The 18,780-nt window shown below is 40.8% G+C and overlaps 1 protein-coding gene across 1 annotated transcript in view; it reads left to right on the top strand.

Moving 5' to 3' along the window:
• Positions 1-18,780, top strand: part of NUP155 (nucleoporin 155) — a 60,293-nt gene that overhangs the window by 22,882 nt on the left and 18,631 nt on the right. Inside the window, exons 15-27 of the mRNA XM_055122290.1 lie at positions 278-372; positions 947-1,035; positions 1,429-1,491; positions 2,259-2,406; positions 4,833-4,899; positions 6,407-6,522; positions 7,249-7,346; positions 9,174-9,304; positions 10,591-10,782; positions 13,621-13,759; positions 15,001-15,136; positions 17,082-17,235; positions 17,426-17,530. Coding sequence (XP_054978265.1) covers positions 278-372; positions 947-1,035; positions 1,429-1,491; positions 2,259-2,406; positions 4,833-4,899; positions 6,407-6,522; positions 7,249-7,346; positions 9,174-9,304; positions 10,591-10,782; positions 13,621-13,759; positions 15,001-15,136; positions 17,082-17,235; positions 17,426-17,530 — 1,533 coding nt within the window. The remainder of the gene's footprint in view (positions 1-277; positions 373-946; positions 1,036-1,428; positions 1,492-2,258; positions 2,407-4,832; positions 4,900-6,406; positions 6,523-7,248; positions 7,347-9,173; positions 9,305-10,590; positions 10,783-13,620; positions 13,760-15,000; positions 15,137-17,081; positions 17,236-17,425; positions 17,531-18,780) is intronic.

Genomic DNA, 18,780 nt, shown 5'->3' with positions numbered 1-18,780 from the left:
ATCATAATCAGTATTGGCCATTGTAATTGTTATTTTCTAAAAGGTGAAAGGAAAAATTAGGGAGTAAGCTAGAACCTAAACAAAGTAAATAAAAAGAAGAGAATATCTTTAATAATCAGTGAATACTGTTTATTTTTTATACCAACTGTGGTTTCATTTAGCCATCAGCTAGTAAGTACCTGCTCTGCCAGGCAGAGGTGTCAACTCTGAGAGCAGTAAGCAAAGCTTGCTTGTGTGGTGTTTGTTTAATGTAAGGCGAGATACTCCTTTTTTGCAGGAAGACCAGGCTTGTGCGACTTGCCTTATCCTAGCTTGCTCCACTGCTGCCTGTGACAGAGAAGTATCTGCTTGGGCTGCTCGGGCTTTCTTCAGGTAGATGTCAGTTTGTTTTCATCTTCAACATTTTTAGAAACGGTTGAGTTGGCCTGTGGCATTGGCCAATGTGGATAGTTTCAGGCCTTGCCGAATAACTCAGAGACTATCTAGGCGGGAAACTAAAATTTGTTAGCGATACCGTGAAATTTGCCATCATGCCATATTAGCTACTCCAGTTCTATTTGTCTCCTTTCTACAAATCTGTTTCATAATTAACTGTTTTCATGTTTTTCACTCTAAAAAGTACCAATTTTTGCATTAGCATATCATTGACTTTGAGTCGTAAAATCTTTAAGGATGCTTGGAAAACATTTAGCCCAGAGTAAGAATTTAGAATTTTAAAGGGTATTTTTACATATAGTCCAGCCATAGTTCAGAAGAAATTGTAATGTCATATCGTTAATAATTGTATGTGTTACAGGGATATTTTTATTAGGTATCCACATGTATATTTCACTGCCAGTACAATAAAATCACTAAAGCATTTGCTTGGGAGATAAACAGGAATTAGAAGACTCCCTGCTTTGAATATGCAGTTCCTCTGAATAACAACTTCTTGTCACAAATCTAGGTATGGTGGTGAAGCACAGATGAAGTTTCCACCCACTCTTCCTGCTCCAAGTAATGTTGGTCCCATTCTGGGGTCACCTGTGTACTCTAGTGAGTATGAAACAATAAAACAAATTTGCAGTAGAGTTTGAATTTCAGAGACTTTGTTGCCTACCTTAATAAAACTTTCCATTATATTTTATTTACTGCTGTGAAATATTCTACAGATTTCTGACTCCAAAGAGTGAGAATATGATAATATTGAATCTTTAATATATGCTAAGTACAAAATTAATGTAAAAGAAAGGAAAGGAATGATTTAATAATGGTTGCCAACCTTGTTGCTTTCTGAAGTGGAGATCGTTAGAAAGCTCACGGGAAAGGAGCTGAGGCACTAATTTCTTTAGTATATTGTGAGTTCTTAGAAACTGCTTCTGGCTTTAATTTTTAATCAGATTTGAAGGATTGGGGATTTTACTAATGTTTACATTCCTTGCATTTCAGGTTCTCCTCTTTCTAGTGGTAGTCCATATCCAAATCCATCGTTTTTGGGGACACCAGCTCAAGGTATCTCTCTTGTGTGTTTTGGATTCTTCTTTGTTTTGTTTTGTTTTGAGAGCTAAACCTGACTGTGTCCAGGCCTTACTCCTGGCTCTGTGGTCAGGGATCACTCTTGGCAGAGCTTGCGGGACCATATCGAATGACAGGGATCAGACCTGGGTCAGCTATGTGTAAGGCAAGTGCCATTCCTGCTGTATTGTCACTCCAGTCCCTGTCCTTTGGATGATTCTTCCTCTATTATGTGTGATGAACTAGCATTGTAAATTATTGACCTTAATATTTAGTGTGAACCAGATTAACTTTAGTTAGCCCCTTGAAAATAAGTAAGAGTGAATTTGGCTTTAAAAATGAAATTCTGTGAATTGCTGTACCTGGCTGAGATCAGAGGGCATTATGCTGAGTGAAGTCAATTCAGAGGAACAGGGAAAAACAAAATGACCTCTTTCATATGCAAAAGAAAAAAGAAAAAGAACAACCCCACAACCAGCTGGTAACAGCCCCTGAGAAGTTAGGCATTAAGTAAGGATCAGTGATTGCAAACTTTGTTTGCTTCCATCCTGCACTGCCCACAGGTGAAAGCCTACCTTGGAGCCTACGTTAGAGATTAGAGTCTAAGTCTGTCTTGTTATCAAAGATAGCCAAACTAAGTATTGATTATTCCAGCATTTTAGAAGATCTTTCCCCCAGTGGATATAGTTTTAACCAGGTTGGGTTACTGGTGGTTCTTACTATTGAAGGTTGAGTTTTAAGACCAGTTTTCTTGTGTGTGTAAGGTATGCATCCTCATGCCCTGTCCACCCCAGTTGGTATTTCTGGAAACCCAGCAGCTCAGGCCTCAAGTATGAGTTGTATGGGCGGAGCAGAGATGGTGTACTCTGGAAAACACAATGGTATTTGCATTTACTTTTCTCGAATCATGGGGTAAGTTTTCTGTGGAATAATTTATTATTGTTTGTCTTGTCCTATTTTGTCTAACAAAGTATCTTTAACTCAAACTTGGGGCCTCATTTCTACTAATTTTTATTTACAGTGTCAGCTCACTTGTCCATCAGTAAGGTTATTTTTGTCAATCAGTTTTTAATTATATAACCCTCTTTCTCTCTCCTCTCTCTCTCTCTCTCTCTCTCTCTCTCTCTCTCTCTCCTCCCCCCTCCCCCCCTCTGTGTGCGCGTGCACTTGCGTGCACACATGCATATATATATATATATATATATATATATATATATATATATATATATATAGACAGAGAGAGAGAGAGAGCTGTTTTGTATACATATTTTCAGAATATGTCTACATCAACAGTAAATAGATTCGGAGCATTCCGTGACTCAGTGGTGTTTGCCTGTTAGTCAGCTTTGCGGTTCTGGTCCTGGGTAGACATAACACATGTGCAGAGTTGACAAGAACTCTGCCAATCTTGACTGTACTCTCACACATTTAGAATCACGTTTCTTCCCTTGGCTTGAATGGCCCCAGCTAGGACTTCGGGTTCTGCGTTCTCTTTCACCCACCAACTGACTAGCCAGCGATTATTCACTTGATGTTAAGGTTCTCTCAGAATAGAAAATAGAAAGGCAGGTGGGGTACTGATGCATAGATACTTCATTTTTCAATTATTTTGGTTTATATTTTTGTTTGCTTAGGGACCACACCCAGTGGTCCTGAACTCTATTCTTGAGTTTGGTCTAGGGTCACTATTGGTGCCCTGGCATTTGCAGTCCATACTGTGCCAGTGATTGAACCCAGTATTCTTTCATGCAAAGTACACATTCAGCTCATTGAGCTATATCTCTGGTCCCTTTGGTGCCTGGAATCTTAATTGACCGTCCTTCATTTCTACCTCATTCATTTGGCCAGGAAGTATGTCCAAACCATTCCAGATTCAAAAGGTAGAAATAAATCAGTTGGGGCTGGAGTGATAGCACAGTGGGTACGTATTTGCCTTGCATGTGGCCGATACGGGTTCGATTCCTAGCAGGCCATATGGTCTTCCGAGTACTGCCAGAGTAATTCCTGAGTGCAGAGCCAGGCATAACCCTGTGCATTGCTGGGTGTGACCCAAAAAGCAAAAAAATATATATAAATTTTTAAAAAAATAAATAAATAGAAATAAATCTGTTAATGAGAGGTATCAAGTGATGTCATAAGAAGAATGGGGATGGCAAAAGAATAAAAATCAGCATTTTTGCAGTTCGAGTACTATATTATGTGTAGTATATCTTAAATTTGAGTTGTATACTTTTGTTTAAGTCGTGTGCTTAAACATAAACAGTACAGAACTATATAAATTTGCTTTTGCATTATATAAAGTTTCTGTTTGACAAACTTGTTACTGCTCATGGCTCTCTCCTGACTTTGTGCTCAGGTATCATTCCTAGTGGTACTTTGGGAATCTGGAGTGAGCACAGCGGATAGGGCATTTGCCTTGCACACAGCCAAACCGGGTTCGATTCCTCCATCTGTCTCAGAGAGCCCGGCAAGCTACCGAGAGTACCCCACCTGCATGGCAGACCTTGGCAAGCTACCCATGGCATATTCGATCTGCTAAAAACAGTAACAAATTTCACAATGGAGACGTTACTAGTGCCTGCTCGAGCAAATCAGTGAACAGTGAGATGACAGTGCTACAGACAGTACTACTCTGGGGATCAAATGGGATGCCAGGGATTCAACTTAGGTCACCTACCTGCAAGGCAGATGCCCATCAATTGCACTATCACTCTGGCCCTTTGTTTTTATATATATGTGTATATATATACTTTTTTTTTGTCTGTCACACCCGGCGATGCACAGGCGTTCCTCCTGGCTCTGCACTCAGGAATTACTCTTGGTGGTGCATGGGGGACCATATGGGATGCTTAGAATCGAACCCGGGTCGACCGCATGCAAGGCAAAGGCCCTATCCGCTGTGCTATTGCTCCAGCCCCCTTGTATTTTTTTTTAATTTTTTTTTTTTTTTTTTTTTTGCTTTTGTGGGTCACACCCAGCGATGCTCAGGGGTTACTCCTGGCTCTGCACTCAGGAATTACTCCTGGCGGTGCTTGGGGGACCATATGGGATGCCGGGGATCGAACCCGGGTCGGCCGCGTGCAAGGCAAACGCCCTACCCGCTGTACTATCACTCCGGCCCCTCCCCCTTATATTTTTAACAGCATTTCTTCAGATGAAATGATTTCAATATATTGAATTAGAAATTTTCCTATTTTTCATTCTTTCATAGGCTTACTAAAACATTAAGTAAAACTTTTACTGTACTGTAAAAATGCATCAGGACTTAAGAAGGTAATCTATATTATGATTGCATTTATTTGACTACAGTAGAATAATTCAAACTTTTTTTTTTCTAGAAATATCTGGGATGCTAGTTTAGTTGTGGAGAGAATATTCAGGAGTGGCAACAGAGAGATCACTGCAGTAAGTATGTTGTATGATACCATATTCCATTACCTTTATGCATTTGGTTTGTGCTATTAATAGATAAGCAAATTGTTCTTTTTTTAAGATGTTATGAACAAGGTGCAGTGATTATTCTTTCAGGTACATGTTTGTGCATTTCTGTAGTACATTGTCCAGGTATTATCTTGTTATCTTATCTCATTAACCAATAAGTTTTTGTCATCCATTATCAATACATTTCTTTTTTCTTTTTGGGCTATACCTGACTCTGCTCAGGGAGCATTCTTAGGGGTGCTCAGGGCAATCATATCATGGCCAGCTACATGCAAGGCAAGTGCCCTACCTTCTGTATATCTCTCTGGTTCCATTCTTTTTTGTTTGTTTTAATTTTTTCCAGTGGTGAGGGACATCCTTTTTTCATTTGATATTCTCACCCACCAGTGCCCAGGACACACTCCAGACTGTGCTTCAAAATAACTCTTGGTGGTACTCTGGGCCATATGCAGTGCTGGGAATTGAGCCTGGCTTAGCCACATGAAGATGAGCCTTTTAGCCCTGTATTGTCACTCTGGCCTCCCAAGGTGTTTTAACTTGAAATATGAACACAATCTATTGTTTTTGTTTTTTGGGTCACACCTGGTATTGCTCAGGGATTAATCTTGACTTTGCACTGAGGAATCACTCTTTGTGGTCCTCAGGAGATCCTATGGGATGCTGGAGATCTAGATCCTGTCAGCTTCGTGTAAGACAAGCTAGTACCCTACTTGCTATTCTGCCTCCTCAGCCCCTGAACACAGTTTACCTTAAAATATTCTCTCTCCCTCCCTCTCTCTCACCTCCTTCCTCCCTCTCTGTTTCCCTCTTCCCTCTCTCTTCTCTCTTCCTCCCTCCCCCTTGCCTCTCTCTCTCTCTCTCTCTCTCTCTCTCTCTCTCTCTCTCTCTCTTGCTCTCTCTCACAGCATCCCATATGGTCCCCTGAGCACTGCCAGGAGTAATTGCTGAGTGCAAAGCTAGGAGTAACCCCTGTGCATCTCTGGGTGTGACCCAAAAAGCAAAAAAAATATGTTAAGGTGTATGCTGTAGGGTAGGGCTCTTGTCTTGCATGCGTGTGAACCAGATTGTATCTTCAGTTCCACTTAATGGTCCCACGAAATTGCTAGGACTTATCCCTGAGTGCAGAGCCAGGTATAAGTCCAGAGAACCGTTGGTAGTGGCCCCCCCCAAGCAAACAAGATTAAAAACAGATATAAATAGTTAATCATGGTGTTCATTTAAGATTTTTCAATTTTATTATCTACAAATGATACCAATAAAATAAAAGCTGAAAAGGAGACTCGTGAGTATCTAGTCCGTACTCTGTCCAACAGTGTGAATTGATATAAGGATCAACTTTACTCTTTATTCCTGATGGCTCAGTAACTCACAATTTGAACTTTATATTCAATTATGAATATATAGAATTTTTTTTTATTATGAACTTTTCTGCTATCTTTTTTAAACTGTTGAAAATGCTTCTTTCTTACAGATTGAAAGTAGTGTTTCTTCCCAACTGCTGGAGTCAGTGTTACAAGAACTAAAAGGCTTGCAAGAATTTCTAGATAAAAACTCCCACTTTGCTGGAGGACCATTAGGAAATCCAAAGTAAGGATGAAAAGGATTTAGTATTAGGTATTATGCATACCACAGGTTCTGTCTTTTGTTCTTGACTGTGATTCTAATGTCAATTTAGTTTCAAAAGCATTTGCTTATGCTCTTTGGATCTGTCCCTCACATGAATCCCACTCGAAGTATTTTGGATTTTTATAGTGGGTTTATGTATCTGCTCTGCTTCTTTAGTTATGTCTTATACATACGTAGCTTGAAGGTTGAGCCCAGAGTTGAGGGACTAAAATGCTCTCAGTATAAATTGTTTCATTGATTTCCAAGGACTGTTTCATAAATCCCCGAAGGGACATTATGTATAACATGTTCTAGTATGTTTAACTCTTCAGAACAGAGGCTAGAGAGGTAGTATAGCAGGTAAGGCACTTGCCTTGTACGTGGCCTACCTGACTATCAGTTGATCCCATGCACCACATATGGTACCTGAGCACCTCTGGGTGCAGCACAAAACAAAAACTAACAAATCCAGAGCAGGCAGATTTGTAGAGACAGAAATTAATGTTCACTTAGGGGAGAAGTGGGGAGGTTATAAGAATTGATTGGTAGAGAAATTGATAAAAATATTCTCACCTTGGTCTTAGATTGCAATAATAATTGTATAGCATGTGAATATATTTTAAAAGTTAAGTTGTATACTTTAAATGACAGGGTTCTATAACCTGTGTCTCAGTATCACCAATACTCACTGTGTAATTTCTGCTTCAGTACTACTGCCAAAGTGCCACAGAGGCTCATAGGATTCATGCGTCCTGAAAATGGAAACACGCAGCAAATGCAGCAGGAGCTTCAGAGGAAGTTGCACGGTAAATTATTGCTGCTGATTAGTTAAATGCTCAGAACCCCAGTAAAGAGTTACATTGTTTTAATAGAAAATAATGAATGTTCCTCAATAAGATCTGATTTTTTTTTTTTAGTGAAGCAAAATGGCTTTATTAAATGAAATTTATTTAAAGTATGAATGAGGGGGAAGATACATATTCAGAAGAGAACGCTGGCTTCTCTAGAGTGAATAAAGCCAGTAGCAGGTTTTGTTAGTTTGAGGCCACGACTGGCAGTGCTCAGTCCTTACTCATGACTGCACTCAGGGCTCTCTCCTGGTGGGGCCTGAGGGGCCGTATGTGGTGCTGGGAATCAACTTCAGCCTGGCGTATGCTAGGAAAGAACCTTACCCGCCATACTATCTCTTTGGCTGCTCTTTTCATTAAAATACCGGTGGAATTGGAAAAGTACGGGTTTTTTATTTCCACAGCATTCAATCCATAAGTGTTTTCCCTTTATTCCACCATTAGGTATATGTAGCTTTTTTTAAAAAAGAGAGAAATTTTTTTGTTGTGGTAATAAAATATGTTACATAAATTTGCCGTATTCATTATTTCAGTGTATCTCTTATTTACATGTCACTACATGTCCAAGTCTTTTGTTGGGTTTCTTGTTTTGTTTTATTTTTAGACCATATCTGGTAAGGCTCAGGGATTACTCCAGGCTCTGTGCTCAAAGATCACTCCTGGCAGTGCTTTTAAAACTGAAACTCTTAAAAAAAATAAAATAAAATAAAATAAATAAATAAATAAATAAATAAATAAATAAATAAATAAAGCTGAAACTCTGGGAATATGTGCACTGGTGAAGGAATGGGTGTTCGAGCATTGTATAACTGAGACTTAAACCTGAAAGCTTTGTAACTTTCCACATGGTGATTCAATAAAAGAATAAATTTTTTTTAAAGAAAAGAACAACATCAATAACAACGAAAAAAAAAACTGAAACTCTGCACTCATGGAACAGTAACTCTCATTTTCTCCTGTCCTCAGCCTCTGAGAGCCCCAGTTTCATTTCCAGTCTTTGAGACGACTGCCACAGGCATCTCATTAAAATGGAGTCTAGAATATTTCCCCTTGTCTGTCTGGTCTGTTACACTTAGCATAATGTCTTTAAAGTCCAGTCATTTATATCGTGTTTAAGAATTCTCTTTTTTTTTTTTTTTTGTGACCACACTCAGAGTGCTCAGGGCTTAGTTCTGGCTCTATGCTCAGGTTTCACACCTGCCAGCGCTCGGGAGCCATATGGAATGAATCTGGGTCAGCTATATGGAAGACAAACACATTACCTACTGTAATATCTCTACTATCCAAGATTGCTTCTCATTTTTGTCTTTCTTTTTTTTAGTCAGTGCTGGGAATTAAACTCAGGCCTTCACACATACCTGGCAAATACCCTACCACTGAGTAACATCCCTGCCTCCCATTCAATTTCTTTTTCTTTTTCTTTTTTTGGGTCACACTTGGCGATGCTCAGAGGTTGTTCCTGGCTTTACCTTCAGGAACTACTCCTGGTAGTGTTTGGGGGATCATATGGGATGCCAGGGATCAAACCCCAGTTGGCTATGTGCACAGTGAGAGCCCTACATGCTGTAGTATTGCTGTACAAACATAATTTTTTTTCTTTTAAATTGAATCACCTTGAGATATACTGTTGTAAAGCTGTTCGTGGTCCGTTTGGAGGCCTTGTACATGTGAGACATTCTCCGCCACTGAGCTGCATCCTAAGCTGGAAAAGTTTTGTTTTACTTGAAATTAAAACTTTACTTAATGTTATTTTATGAGACCTCATCAGTTGTATTTTGTGTTTAGAGGCTCAAGTGAATGAAAAAATTTCACTTCAGGCAATCCAGCAGTTAGTTCGGAAATCCTACCAGGCTCTGGCTCTGTGGAAGCTTCTTTGTGAACATCAAGTCGCTGTCATTGTTGGAGAGCTTCAGAAGGTAGGATATTTTTTTCTCTTCTTAAGATCATACTCTTAACACTAGAAGTAAGTCTCCCTCCCGCCCGCCTGCCTTCCTTCCTTCCTTCCTTCCTTCCTTCCTTCCTTCCTTCCTTCCTTCCTTCCTTCCTTCCTTCCTTCCTTCCTTCCTTCCTTCCTTCCTTCCCTCCCTCCCTCCTTCCTTCCCTCCCTCCCTCCCTCCCTCCCTCCCTCCTTCCTTTCTCTCTCTCTTTCTCTCTTTCTTGTTTTAAAACTGTGGGCCACATCTGTGGTGCTCAGAAGCTCTGCCTGACTCTGTACTTGAGGTCTCCAGCAGCATTTCGCAGGGGGCCTGTGGTGCCAGGGGATGGACCTGTTGGTTCTCCAACCTGGGCCTCCTGCAGGCAAAGGATGTGCTCGGGCTGTTGAGCACTTTCCAGCCCTATAGTTTACATTTCATTGAGCTTTAATGTTAGATTTGAGTTTGGGAGATTGTTCTAAAACACATCTAGGTTTTATTTATGTCAGTTTGTTATCATAATTGCACTATCATAAGGAAACTCTAGGGATCCTCTGTCCAAACCATAGGTTACAGTATATGAGAACTTTAATTTGTGAATGATTTGCTTGACTTGATTTGAACTACAGATCCCTTTGGAATCTGATCAATATTCTCCAGAACCTAAAAAATATCTGTAGAATCACACACATGCGCGCGCATGCGCGCGCACATGCACACACAAATAGTGCATGTAATTTTAAGGTGATAAGTGATTTTGATGACATATTCCTGCTTTTTTGTGTGTTTGTTTGGGGCAGACCTGCCAATGCATCTGGATTAAGCCCTGAGCACTGCACTCACTCCTGATGGGGCTAGGGCGTGCCTTGGTCTGATCCCATGATCCCACATCAGCTGCATACAGGGCAAGCATCTTACCCACTATATTATTTCCAGTGTTGGGGGACCTTGAATTACTGAATTCTAATATTGTTTAGGAAAAAATTAATTTACATCTAAAACTTAATGTAGCTTTTTCCTTTGACTGAATGATTAGTCTCTAGTTTTAACTGTACCTAGATTTTTCTGAGTTGTAAAATAAGAGATTTGAACTAAATCTGTGAGTTTTCTAACTTTGTGTGATTTCACTGATGTTTGTAGAAATATGTAACTCGGTATCATTTCTTATATATTTATCTTTTGAACTGTAGTCTGAACAGTTTGTATTAATTTTTAAAGAAATTTTATTCTGTGTGGAAATGTGATATTCTTATATTTTTGTTCCAAAAACTAGTTTCTTTTATTCTTAGGAATTTCAAGAACAGCTGAAAATTACCACTTTTAAAGATCTGGTAATCCGGGACAAAGAACTGACTGGGGCCTTGATTGCTTCTCTCATCAACTGCTATATCCGAGATAATGCTGCTGTTGATGGCATTAGTTCACACTTACAAGATATCTGCCCACTTCTGTATAGCACTGATGATGCCATTTGTTCTAAGGTATGTGCCATGTGTCCTGTTATCTTACATTAAGAAAGGTTTCATAGAATGATGTAAATCACATGATAGCTGGAGTCAGAACTGGCATCTTTTACTTAATATGTGACCTTGACTCTCTTACCCTCTGTTGGAGGGCCTCAGAAGCTTCATCTCCATAAGAACGGGGTTAAGTACATATTTCCAAATTCAAGCAGATTAGAGTTATTTCAGGAAGAATCTTTGAGGACCAGGGAGCTAGTCCAAGAGCAGGAGGATCCATGAAATACCACTGTCACTGCCTGCCTCCCAAGCAGCCCTACATCTGTGGGCCCTAGATCTGAGCCATCTTGGGGCCGGAGCGATAGCACAGCGGATAGGGTGTTTGCCTTGCATGCGGCCGACCCAAGTTCGAATCCCAGCATCCCATATGGTCCCCTGAGCACCGCCAGGAGTAATTCCTGAGTGTAGAACCAGGAGTAACCCCTGTGCATCACTGGGTGTGACCCAAAAAGCAAAAAAAAAAAAAAAAGGAATTGAGCCATCTGGCATGTCTTCTCTTTCCTGGGAGGACCCCCAAGCCCTTGGAGCACCACTTGGGAGGCCCCAGGAAAGAATTTTATACTATTTTAAAGAGGTGGTTAAGTAAAGCCTCATTTTGGAAAGTAAGAAGAATGAACAAAAATTTTTAAGTTTTTTTAATGAGTTAGTTGGGCAGTTTTTGTAGGGAGGGTTGGGATCACACTGGGCAATGGTTAGGGGTTACTCCTGTCTTATGGTCAGAAATCATTCCTCACATGGCTTAAGGGTCTACATGGGGAGGCGGGATTAAACCCAGGTCACCACATGTGAGGCAAGTGCCTTACCCGCTGTACTCTGGCCCAAATGGAAATTTATGAATCATTTTCTCATAAGGTCTGGTTGGTGACCAATAGTGTCATGAGATTGCCTATCCTAATATGTTTGTGAGAGGATTTATAAATAGCTAGTATTGTGTCAAGATTTTTTTCCTTAAAATTAAGACGTAAGTTTGTAGTTTTTATATTAGCACTGTAGCACTGTTGTCCTGTTGTACATCTATTTGCTCGAGCGGACACCAGTAACGTCTCCATTGTGAGACTTGTTACTGTTTTTGGCATATCAAATATGCCACAGGTAGCTTGCCTGGCTCTCTGAGAGGGATGGAGGAATCAACCCAGGTTGGCCACGTGCAAGGCAAACACTTGCTGTGCTATTGCTCCAGTCCATTTTTTATATTATTGTTTTTATATTATTGTTTTTTTGATTTTTAAATTTATGTTCACAGTAATTGATTACATTCAATATTTCATCACCAATCCCACCACCATTACACCTTCCCAACACCATTATTTCAAGTTCTCGGACCACTGTTCAAGCCTGCCTGCCATAGGCAGAGTTTAGATAATCTATTTTCTATTGCTTATGAATATCATGGGAGGTTGGTTCGCCCTCCTAGAATTCTAAATATGCAAATAATTGCGGTCCAGAGACATCTCTGTAGGGAGCTAATCCATTTTGAGATTCATTTGTGAGTCTCTGGATCCAGGCCAGTGATGCAGTTAAATATGGCCCAGAGGCAGTTCCTGGATGTGACAGCCAGAACCCCAAAGGGGTGGGTGGGGAGACGGGAAAGGACAAACTGTCTCCCTGCCATGTGGCTTGGTGTCTTTAGACCCTGTTCCCGCATACCTGCTTTTCTTCTGAAAGTTTGTGGCCATTGGGGGTTCATTTGGAATGGACCCAGCAGCGACACCCGCTCCATCTGAGGTGCCCCAGTGAAATCAGCTCACCATGGGGTCTGGAGGGATCTCCACTGAGCTGCTAGCTGCTGTCTTCCAGGATTCACTGCTGAGTCTGTATATTATTTTATTTTTGTTATTTTGTTGAGCCATACTCTAGTGTTCTGTAGTCACTTCCAGTGATGGTCAGAGGGAATATGTAGTGCCAAGGATTGAACCTAAGCCTTCAGCAAAAAAGTACTTAAGCTCTTTGAGCTATCTCCCAAAACCTCATTTGATTTTATTTTAAAAATTATTTTGATTTTTTTTTTCTTTTTGGGTCACACCCGGTGATGCATAGGGGTTACTCCTGGCTCTGCACTCAGGAATTATTCCTGGCGCTCCTGGCGGTGCTCAGGGGACCATATGGGATGCTGGGAATCGAACCTGGGTCGGCCTCGTGCAAGGCAAACACCCTACCCACTGTGCTATTGCTCCAGCCCCTATTTTGATTTGATTTTTTTTTTTCTTTTTGGGTCACACCCAGCAACACTCAGGGCTTACTCCTGGCTCTGCACTCAGGAATCACTCCTGGAGGTGCTCGGGAGACCACATGGGGTGATTGGGAATCAAACCCGGGTCGGCCGCGTGCAAGACAAACGCCCTACCCGCTGTACTATCGCTCCAGCCATATTTTGATATTTTTTATTCAATGAAATTTACTTAGAAAGATGCGAGGGGAGGGGAGAAAGAAGGGAAATAAGTGTTGAAGAGAGAACATGGCCTTCTCCAGAGTGGAAAGTAAAGCAGAGTCAGATACAAGCAAGAGCGATAACAAAAGAGATAAGCAAGAGAGGTCTATGTGCCAGGTAGAACATAGAGCACAGGATTAAAATTTGGCCTACTATCCACTTTTTGTGGGGGAAGGGACTCAGCCCCTCCCACACACACACTGTATTTAAGCAAATAGCGTCGCCTGTCCCCTTGCCCAACTATACCATTGTTATTTACAGCTGCCACTCCTCATCATTCCAGTGCTTGGGAGTGTTGTTACCCACATTGGGAAACATTGATCTAGGTGTTTGATTTTATACTTTTTTTAATTCTTACTATCTGCTTCTAGGCAAATGAGCTTCTGCAACGTTCCCGACAAATTCAAAATAAAATTGAAAAGGAGAGAATGTTAAGGGAATCATTAAAGGAGTATCAAAAAATTAGCAATCAAGTGGACCTTTCCAATGTTTGTGTCCAGTATAGACAAGGTGAGAGATTAGATATTTTTCATGTATTCTTAACAAAAAGAAATGACTGTGTGAATAAAGCAAGTTTATGGCCTTGCTTTTTTTTTTTAATTAAAAAAATTTTTAATGCCAGAGATTAAATTTATGGCTTCACATCCCTAACCACATTTTTCAAATGTTTTAAATTCTTTTGACTAACCCTGCTTACCTTTTTTTTTCTTTTTGGGTCACACCCAGCAGTGCACAGGGGTTACTCCTGGTTCTGCACTCAGGATTTACTCCTGGCAGTGCTGGGGGACCATATGGGATGCTGGGAATCAAATCCGGGTCAGCCGAGTGCAAGGCAAATGCCCTACCCGTGGTGCTATCTATCCTCCAGCCCCAACCCTGCTCACTTTAAAACTACTTTAAATCAAATACAGTAAAAGTAGTAACTTGGCATTCAAAATAAGAAAAAAATATTTTGAATTCCAAGAGACTTTTAAATATATATATATAATCAGAACACTCCATTTAAAAAATTAAAGTGTAAGTTTTCTTTTTTACCAATGGAGAACATGTATTTAATGGCTTTAAGGCACATTAGGACTTAAGTCAGCTGGACTCATCAGAAATATTTTTATATGCTATCTCCAAAATAATTAATATGTATATTAAAGAAATAACCATCCTTATGATCTTTTTATTCAGCTTGAAAAAATATATATCCATGGGACAGAGAGATGATAGGTAGCTGAACAAACTGAGCCCATGCTTTGCATATACAATTCCTGGATTTAATCCTTGTACCACATGTAGCCCAGAAACCCATAAGTATTCGAAATGCCAAACATAGTAACAGGTCTCACAATGGAGACGTTACTGGTGCCCACTCGAGCAAATTGATGAACAATGGTACGACAGTGCTACATACATACATACATATATATACATACACACACACACACATATATGTTTACAAACAGAAGTGGCTGTTCCCCCTGGTTTCTAGCTCTGAAGGATGAGTAGTATTTACTTTTAAAGTAGTAGTATTTATTTTACTGGTGCTGGAAAGTTACACTGGTGGAGGGATGGTTGTTGGAATATTGTATGACTGAAACGTAATTATGAACAATGTTGTAATGCTCTATCTCACAGTGATTCAACTTAAGTGTGTGTGTGTGTGTGTGTGTGTGTGTGTGCGCGCGCGCGCGCGCATATGCGTGCGTGCATGTGTGTGTGTCCTGCTCAATGTAAGCCTCTACACTTTCTCTTTTGCACAGTGCGTTTCTATGAGGGTGTGGTGGAACTGTCTCTAACTGCTGCAGAGAAGAAAGACCCTCAGGGTCTTGGACTTCATTTCTATAAACATGGAGAACCAGAAGAAGACGTCGTGGGCCTTCAGGCTTTCCAAGAAAGGCAAGTTTAGGGGCTAGAGAGATAGCACAATAGCTAGAGATCTCTTACCCCTACATGCAACCAACATGGGTTTAATCCCTAGCATACCCCTATGGTTCCTTGAGCCCCACCAAGAGTGATCTAGGAACTCAGCACCAGGAGTAAGCCCTGAGCACCACCAGGAGTGGCCCCAAAACAGAACCAAAAGAGGTACTTTTATTATATCAATGGTTTTATGGTACAGATTTTTCTTTATGTCAAGAATGATAAAAAATAAAAGAATACTATTTCAAGTACAGGGCCAGTCTTACAGTACAGTGCATAGGGTGCTCGCTTGCATATGGCTGACACAATATTGATCAACGGCATCACATGTCCCTCAGCACCGCTGGGTGTGACTCCAATCTCACCCCCCAAAAAAAAATTATTTTTGTTTTTCAAATACAGCCTTTAGTAAACCTTTAAAACTAGTCTCGGGGGGAGGGGGCAGTTAGAGTAATAGGTAAGGGCACTTGCCTTGCACACAGCTGACCCAGTTTTGATTCCCAGTACCCGATACGGTCCCCCTGAGTTCCTCCAGGTGCACAGTCAGGATTAACTACAGAGCATCAAATAAATAAAACTGCACTGGGGTTGTTGCATAGCAATGGAACACAACATACCCTTGCATGTTTGTTTGTTTGTTTGTTTGTTTGTTTTGGTTTTTGGGTCACACCTGGCAATGCACAGGGGTTACTCCTGGCTCTGCACTCAGGTATTACTCCTGGCGGTGCTCAGGGAACCATATGGGATGCTGGGATTTGAACCCGGGTCGGCCGCGTGCAAGGCAAACGCCCTACCCGCTGTGCTATCACTCCAGCCCCCCCTTGCATGTTTGAAGCCCTCAGTTACATTCCCTAGCACCCCGGCACTACAAAAAAGAAAACCCAAAAACCTAAAAATAGAAGTATGCTTTTTAAGTGTCTCTTGTCAGAGATAGTCTGAATTAGAAAATAATTTTATAGCCTTAGAATAAAATTTTAATCTGCTGGAAATTCTCTTTGGGGGGTGCTGTGGCTGAGGTAGTGGGATAGTTTGTATATAGGCCACACTGCAATTCTGGTGCAATTCCTGCCTCTGTGCTCTCAAGAGTACCCCTGGTGGTGCTCAGGAGCCCATGTATGGTATTTGAGATTCAAACTCAGCTCAGCTTTATTGTCTGATTGTTGTGAGTGGGCAAGCTTATTCTCAGCAGTGCTCACAGCCATGCATAAGGCTTGTGCTCTACCTGGACCTAATGTCAATTTTAAATGAGATAGCTTTTTTTTTTTTTTTAAAAGTTGAACCTACCAGTGTTTTGTTTGATCTCTGGTGACTAAAATTCCTGGAGCGATAGCACAGCAGGTAGTGCATTTGCCTTGCACGCGGCCAAGCCAGGTTCAATTCCTCCATCTCTCAGAGACCCCCGGCAAGCTACCAAGAGTATTCCGCCCGCACGGCAGAGCCTGGCAAGCTACTGTGGCGTATTCGATATGCCAAAAACAGTAACAACAAGTCTTACATGGAGATATTACTAGTGCCCGCTCGAGCAAATCAGTGAACAACAGGAGGACAGTGCTACAGTGCTTATACTTATATAATGTATTACATTGATTTTGGTTACTCTTAATACTAAATGTGATTATGTACAGGGCTGGAGAAATAGTACAACTGATAAGACACTTACTTTGCATGCGGCTGACCTCGGTTTGATCCCCAGCATGCCATATGGTCCACCAAGCACCTCCGGGAATGCTTCCTGAGTACAGTGCCAGGAGTAACCCCTGAGCATCACCTAGTGCAGCCCAAAAACCAAAGGGGAAAGGGGGGGACCTAAATGAGTGTGCATAGACACTCCAAACTAATCTTCAAATTATTTTCATGTAAATTAGATAAAATCAATCAGTTGGTTTCTGATTAGATAACATACTTCTAATCTCATTTTCAGATTGAACAGTTACAAGTGTATTACTGATACACTTCAAGAACTGGTGAATCAAAGTAAGGCTGCTCCTCAGTCTCCCAGTGTACCCAAAAAACCTGGGCCTCCTGTGTTGTCCTCTGATCCCAATATGCTGAGTAATGAAGAAGCTGGACATCACGTAAGAAACCATATTTTCATTCTATAAACAGTAGGATTCACTGTTCTAGGTGATGGTGATGACTTATCTTGGGACAGTTCTTAGAACTTCCTAAGTAAGGATCTTGATTTCTTCCCAGGTGTTTGAGGCCTTTATATTAATAACAGAACTTTAAACTCTGCTAAATTTTGTATTGTTTTGTCTATTATAGTTTGAGCAAATGCTTAAATTGTCTCAACGATCGAAAGATGAGCTCTTCAGTATTGCCCTTTATAACTGGCTTATACAAGCTGATCTTGCAGATAAACTGCTACAGGTAAGAAATTTTATTGCTATATTATTAATTTATATTCTTAAATAGCGTTACTGGGTTAAGCACATAGATAGTAATTAGAAATCTGTTTTTTCTCCTTTACCTACTACTGATTATTAATGTAAAGCCAAATAATGTGATAATATTCCTAGTGGACAAAGTATGCTAATGCTTACTTTACTTGTTATTTAAGCTTTCAATAGTATTTATATTGTGAGATGAGAATCACTAGATTATCAAGTACAATTCCCAAATTTTGTCTTAGCTCTGCCAGTAAGTCATTGTGTCACCTCATACATCTCTTGACTGACTCTCTGTGTCTCGATATTCCTCAGTAAAATGAATATGTGACATTTGATGATTTGCAAGGTTGCCTTTGTGCTCAGAGTCTCAGAATCAAACCATTTTCTGAAGTTCACTAAATGATTTGTAAATGGATTATTATTTTTAAATCAGCCTATGTAGCTGTAATAATCTCATCATATATTGTGGTAACACAGTAGTCAGTTGGGCCCAGGAGTTAGCTCAGACAGGTAGTGCTTTGCATGCGGGCACCCAGGCTTCTATCCCCACCACTGAAAGGGCACCCCGAACCACCTGAAGGTAGCCTGGAGCAGCGAGTCCAGAATAGCCCAGGGCAACAAAGAGCACGACTGGATGTGATCTGAAAGCCCCCCAAAATAGATTAATAAATCCATAGAATATGGTTGTGATATGGCCCAGTGGCAAAACACATGCTTCATATGTGTGAGGCCCTTGGCTTGCTCCCAAATAATCATAATGAGAGGCCAGAAAGATAGTATAGTGGGTGTGGTACTTGCTCCATTCTCATTACTGCGTAATGAGGATGGCTAGGAGCGATCCTCATTATCTCAGCGATCCTGAGTCTGGCTAGGAGCGATTTGGTGAGCACAGAGCCAGGAAGAAAGCCTGAGCACTACCAGGTGAGGGCCCTTCAAAAACATTATAGTTTCTTTTTTTTTTTTCCCTTGCTTTTTGGGTCACACCTGGCGATGCACAGGGGTCACTCCTGGCTCCACACTCAGGAATTACCCCTGGCGGTGCTCAAGGGACCGTATGGGATGCTGGGAATTGAACCCGGGTCAGCCTCAGTTACATTCCCTAGCACCCCGGCACTACAAAAAAGAAAACCCAAAAACCTAAAAATAGAAATATTTTTATTTCCTCCATGCTGTGCTATTGTTCCAGCCCCCAAAAAGATTATTTATAATTAGAAAATTGTCCTTTGGTCT

Source organism: Sorex araneus, chromosome 1 (assembly GCF_027595985.1).
Source record: "Sorex araneus isolate mSorAra2 chromosome 1, mSorAra2.pri, whole genome shotgun sequence".
NCBI lineage: Eukaryota > Metazoa > Chordata > Mammalia > Eulipotyphla > Soricidae > Sorex > Sorex araneus.
This window is presented reverse-complemented; position numbering and strand designations above follow the sequence as displayed.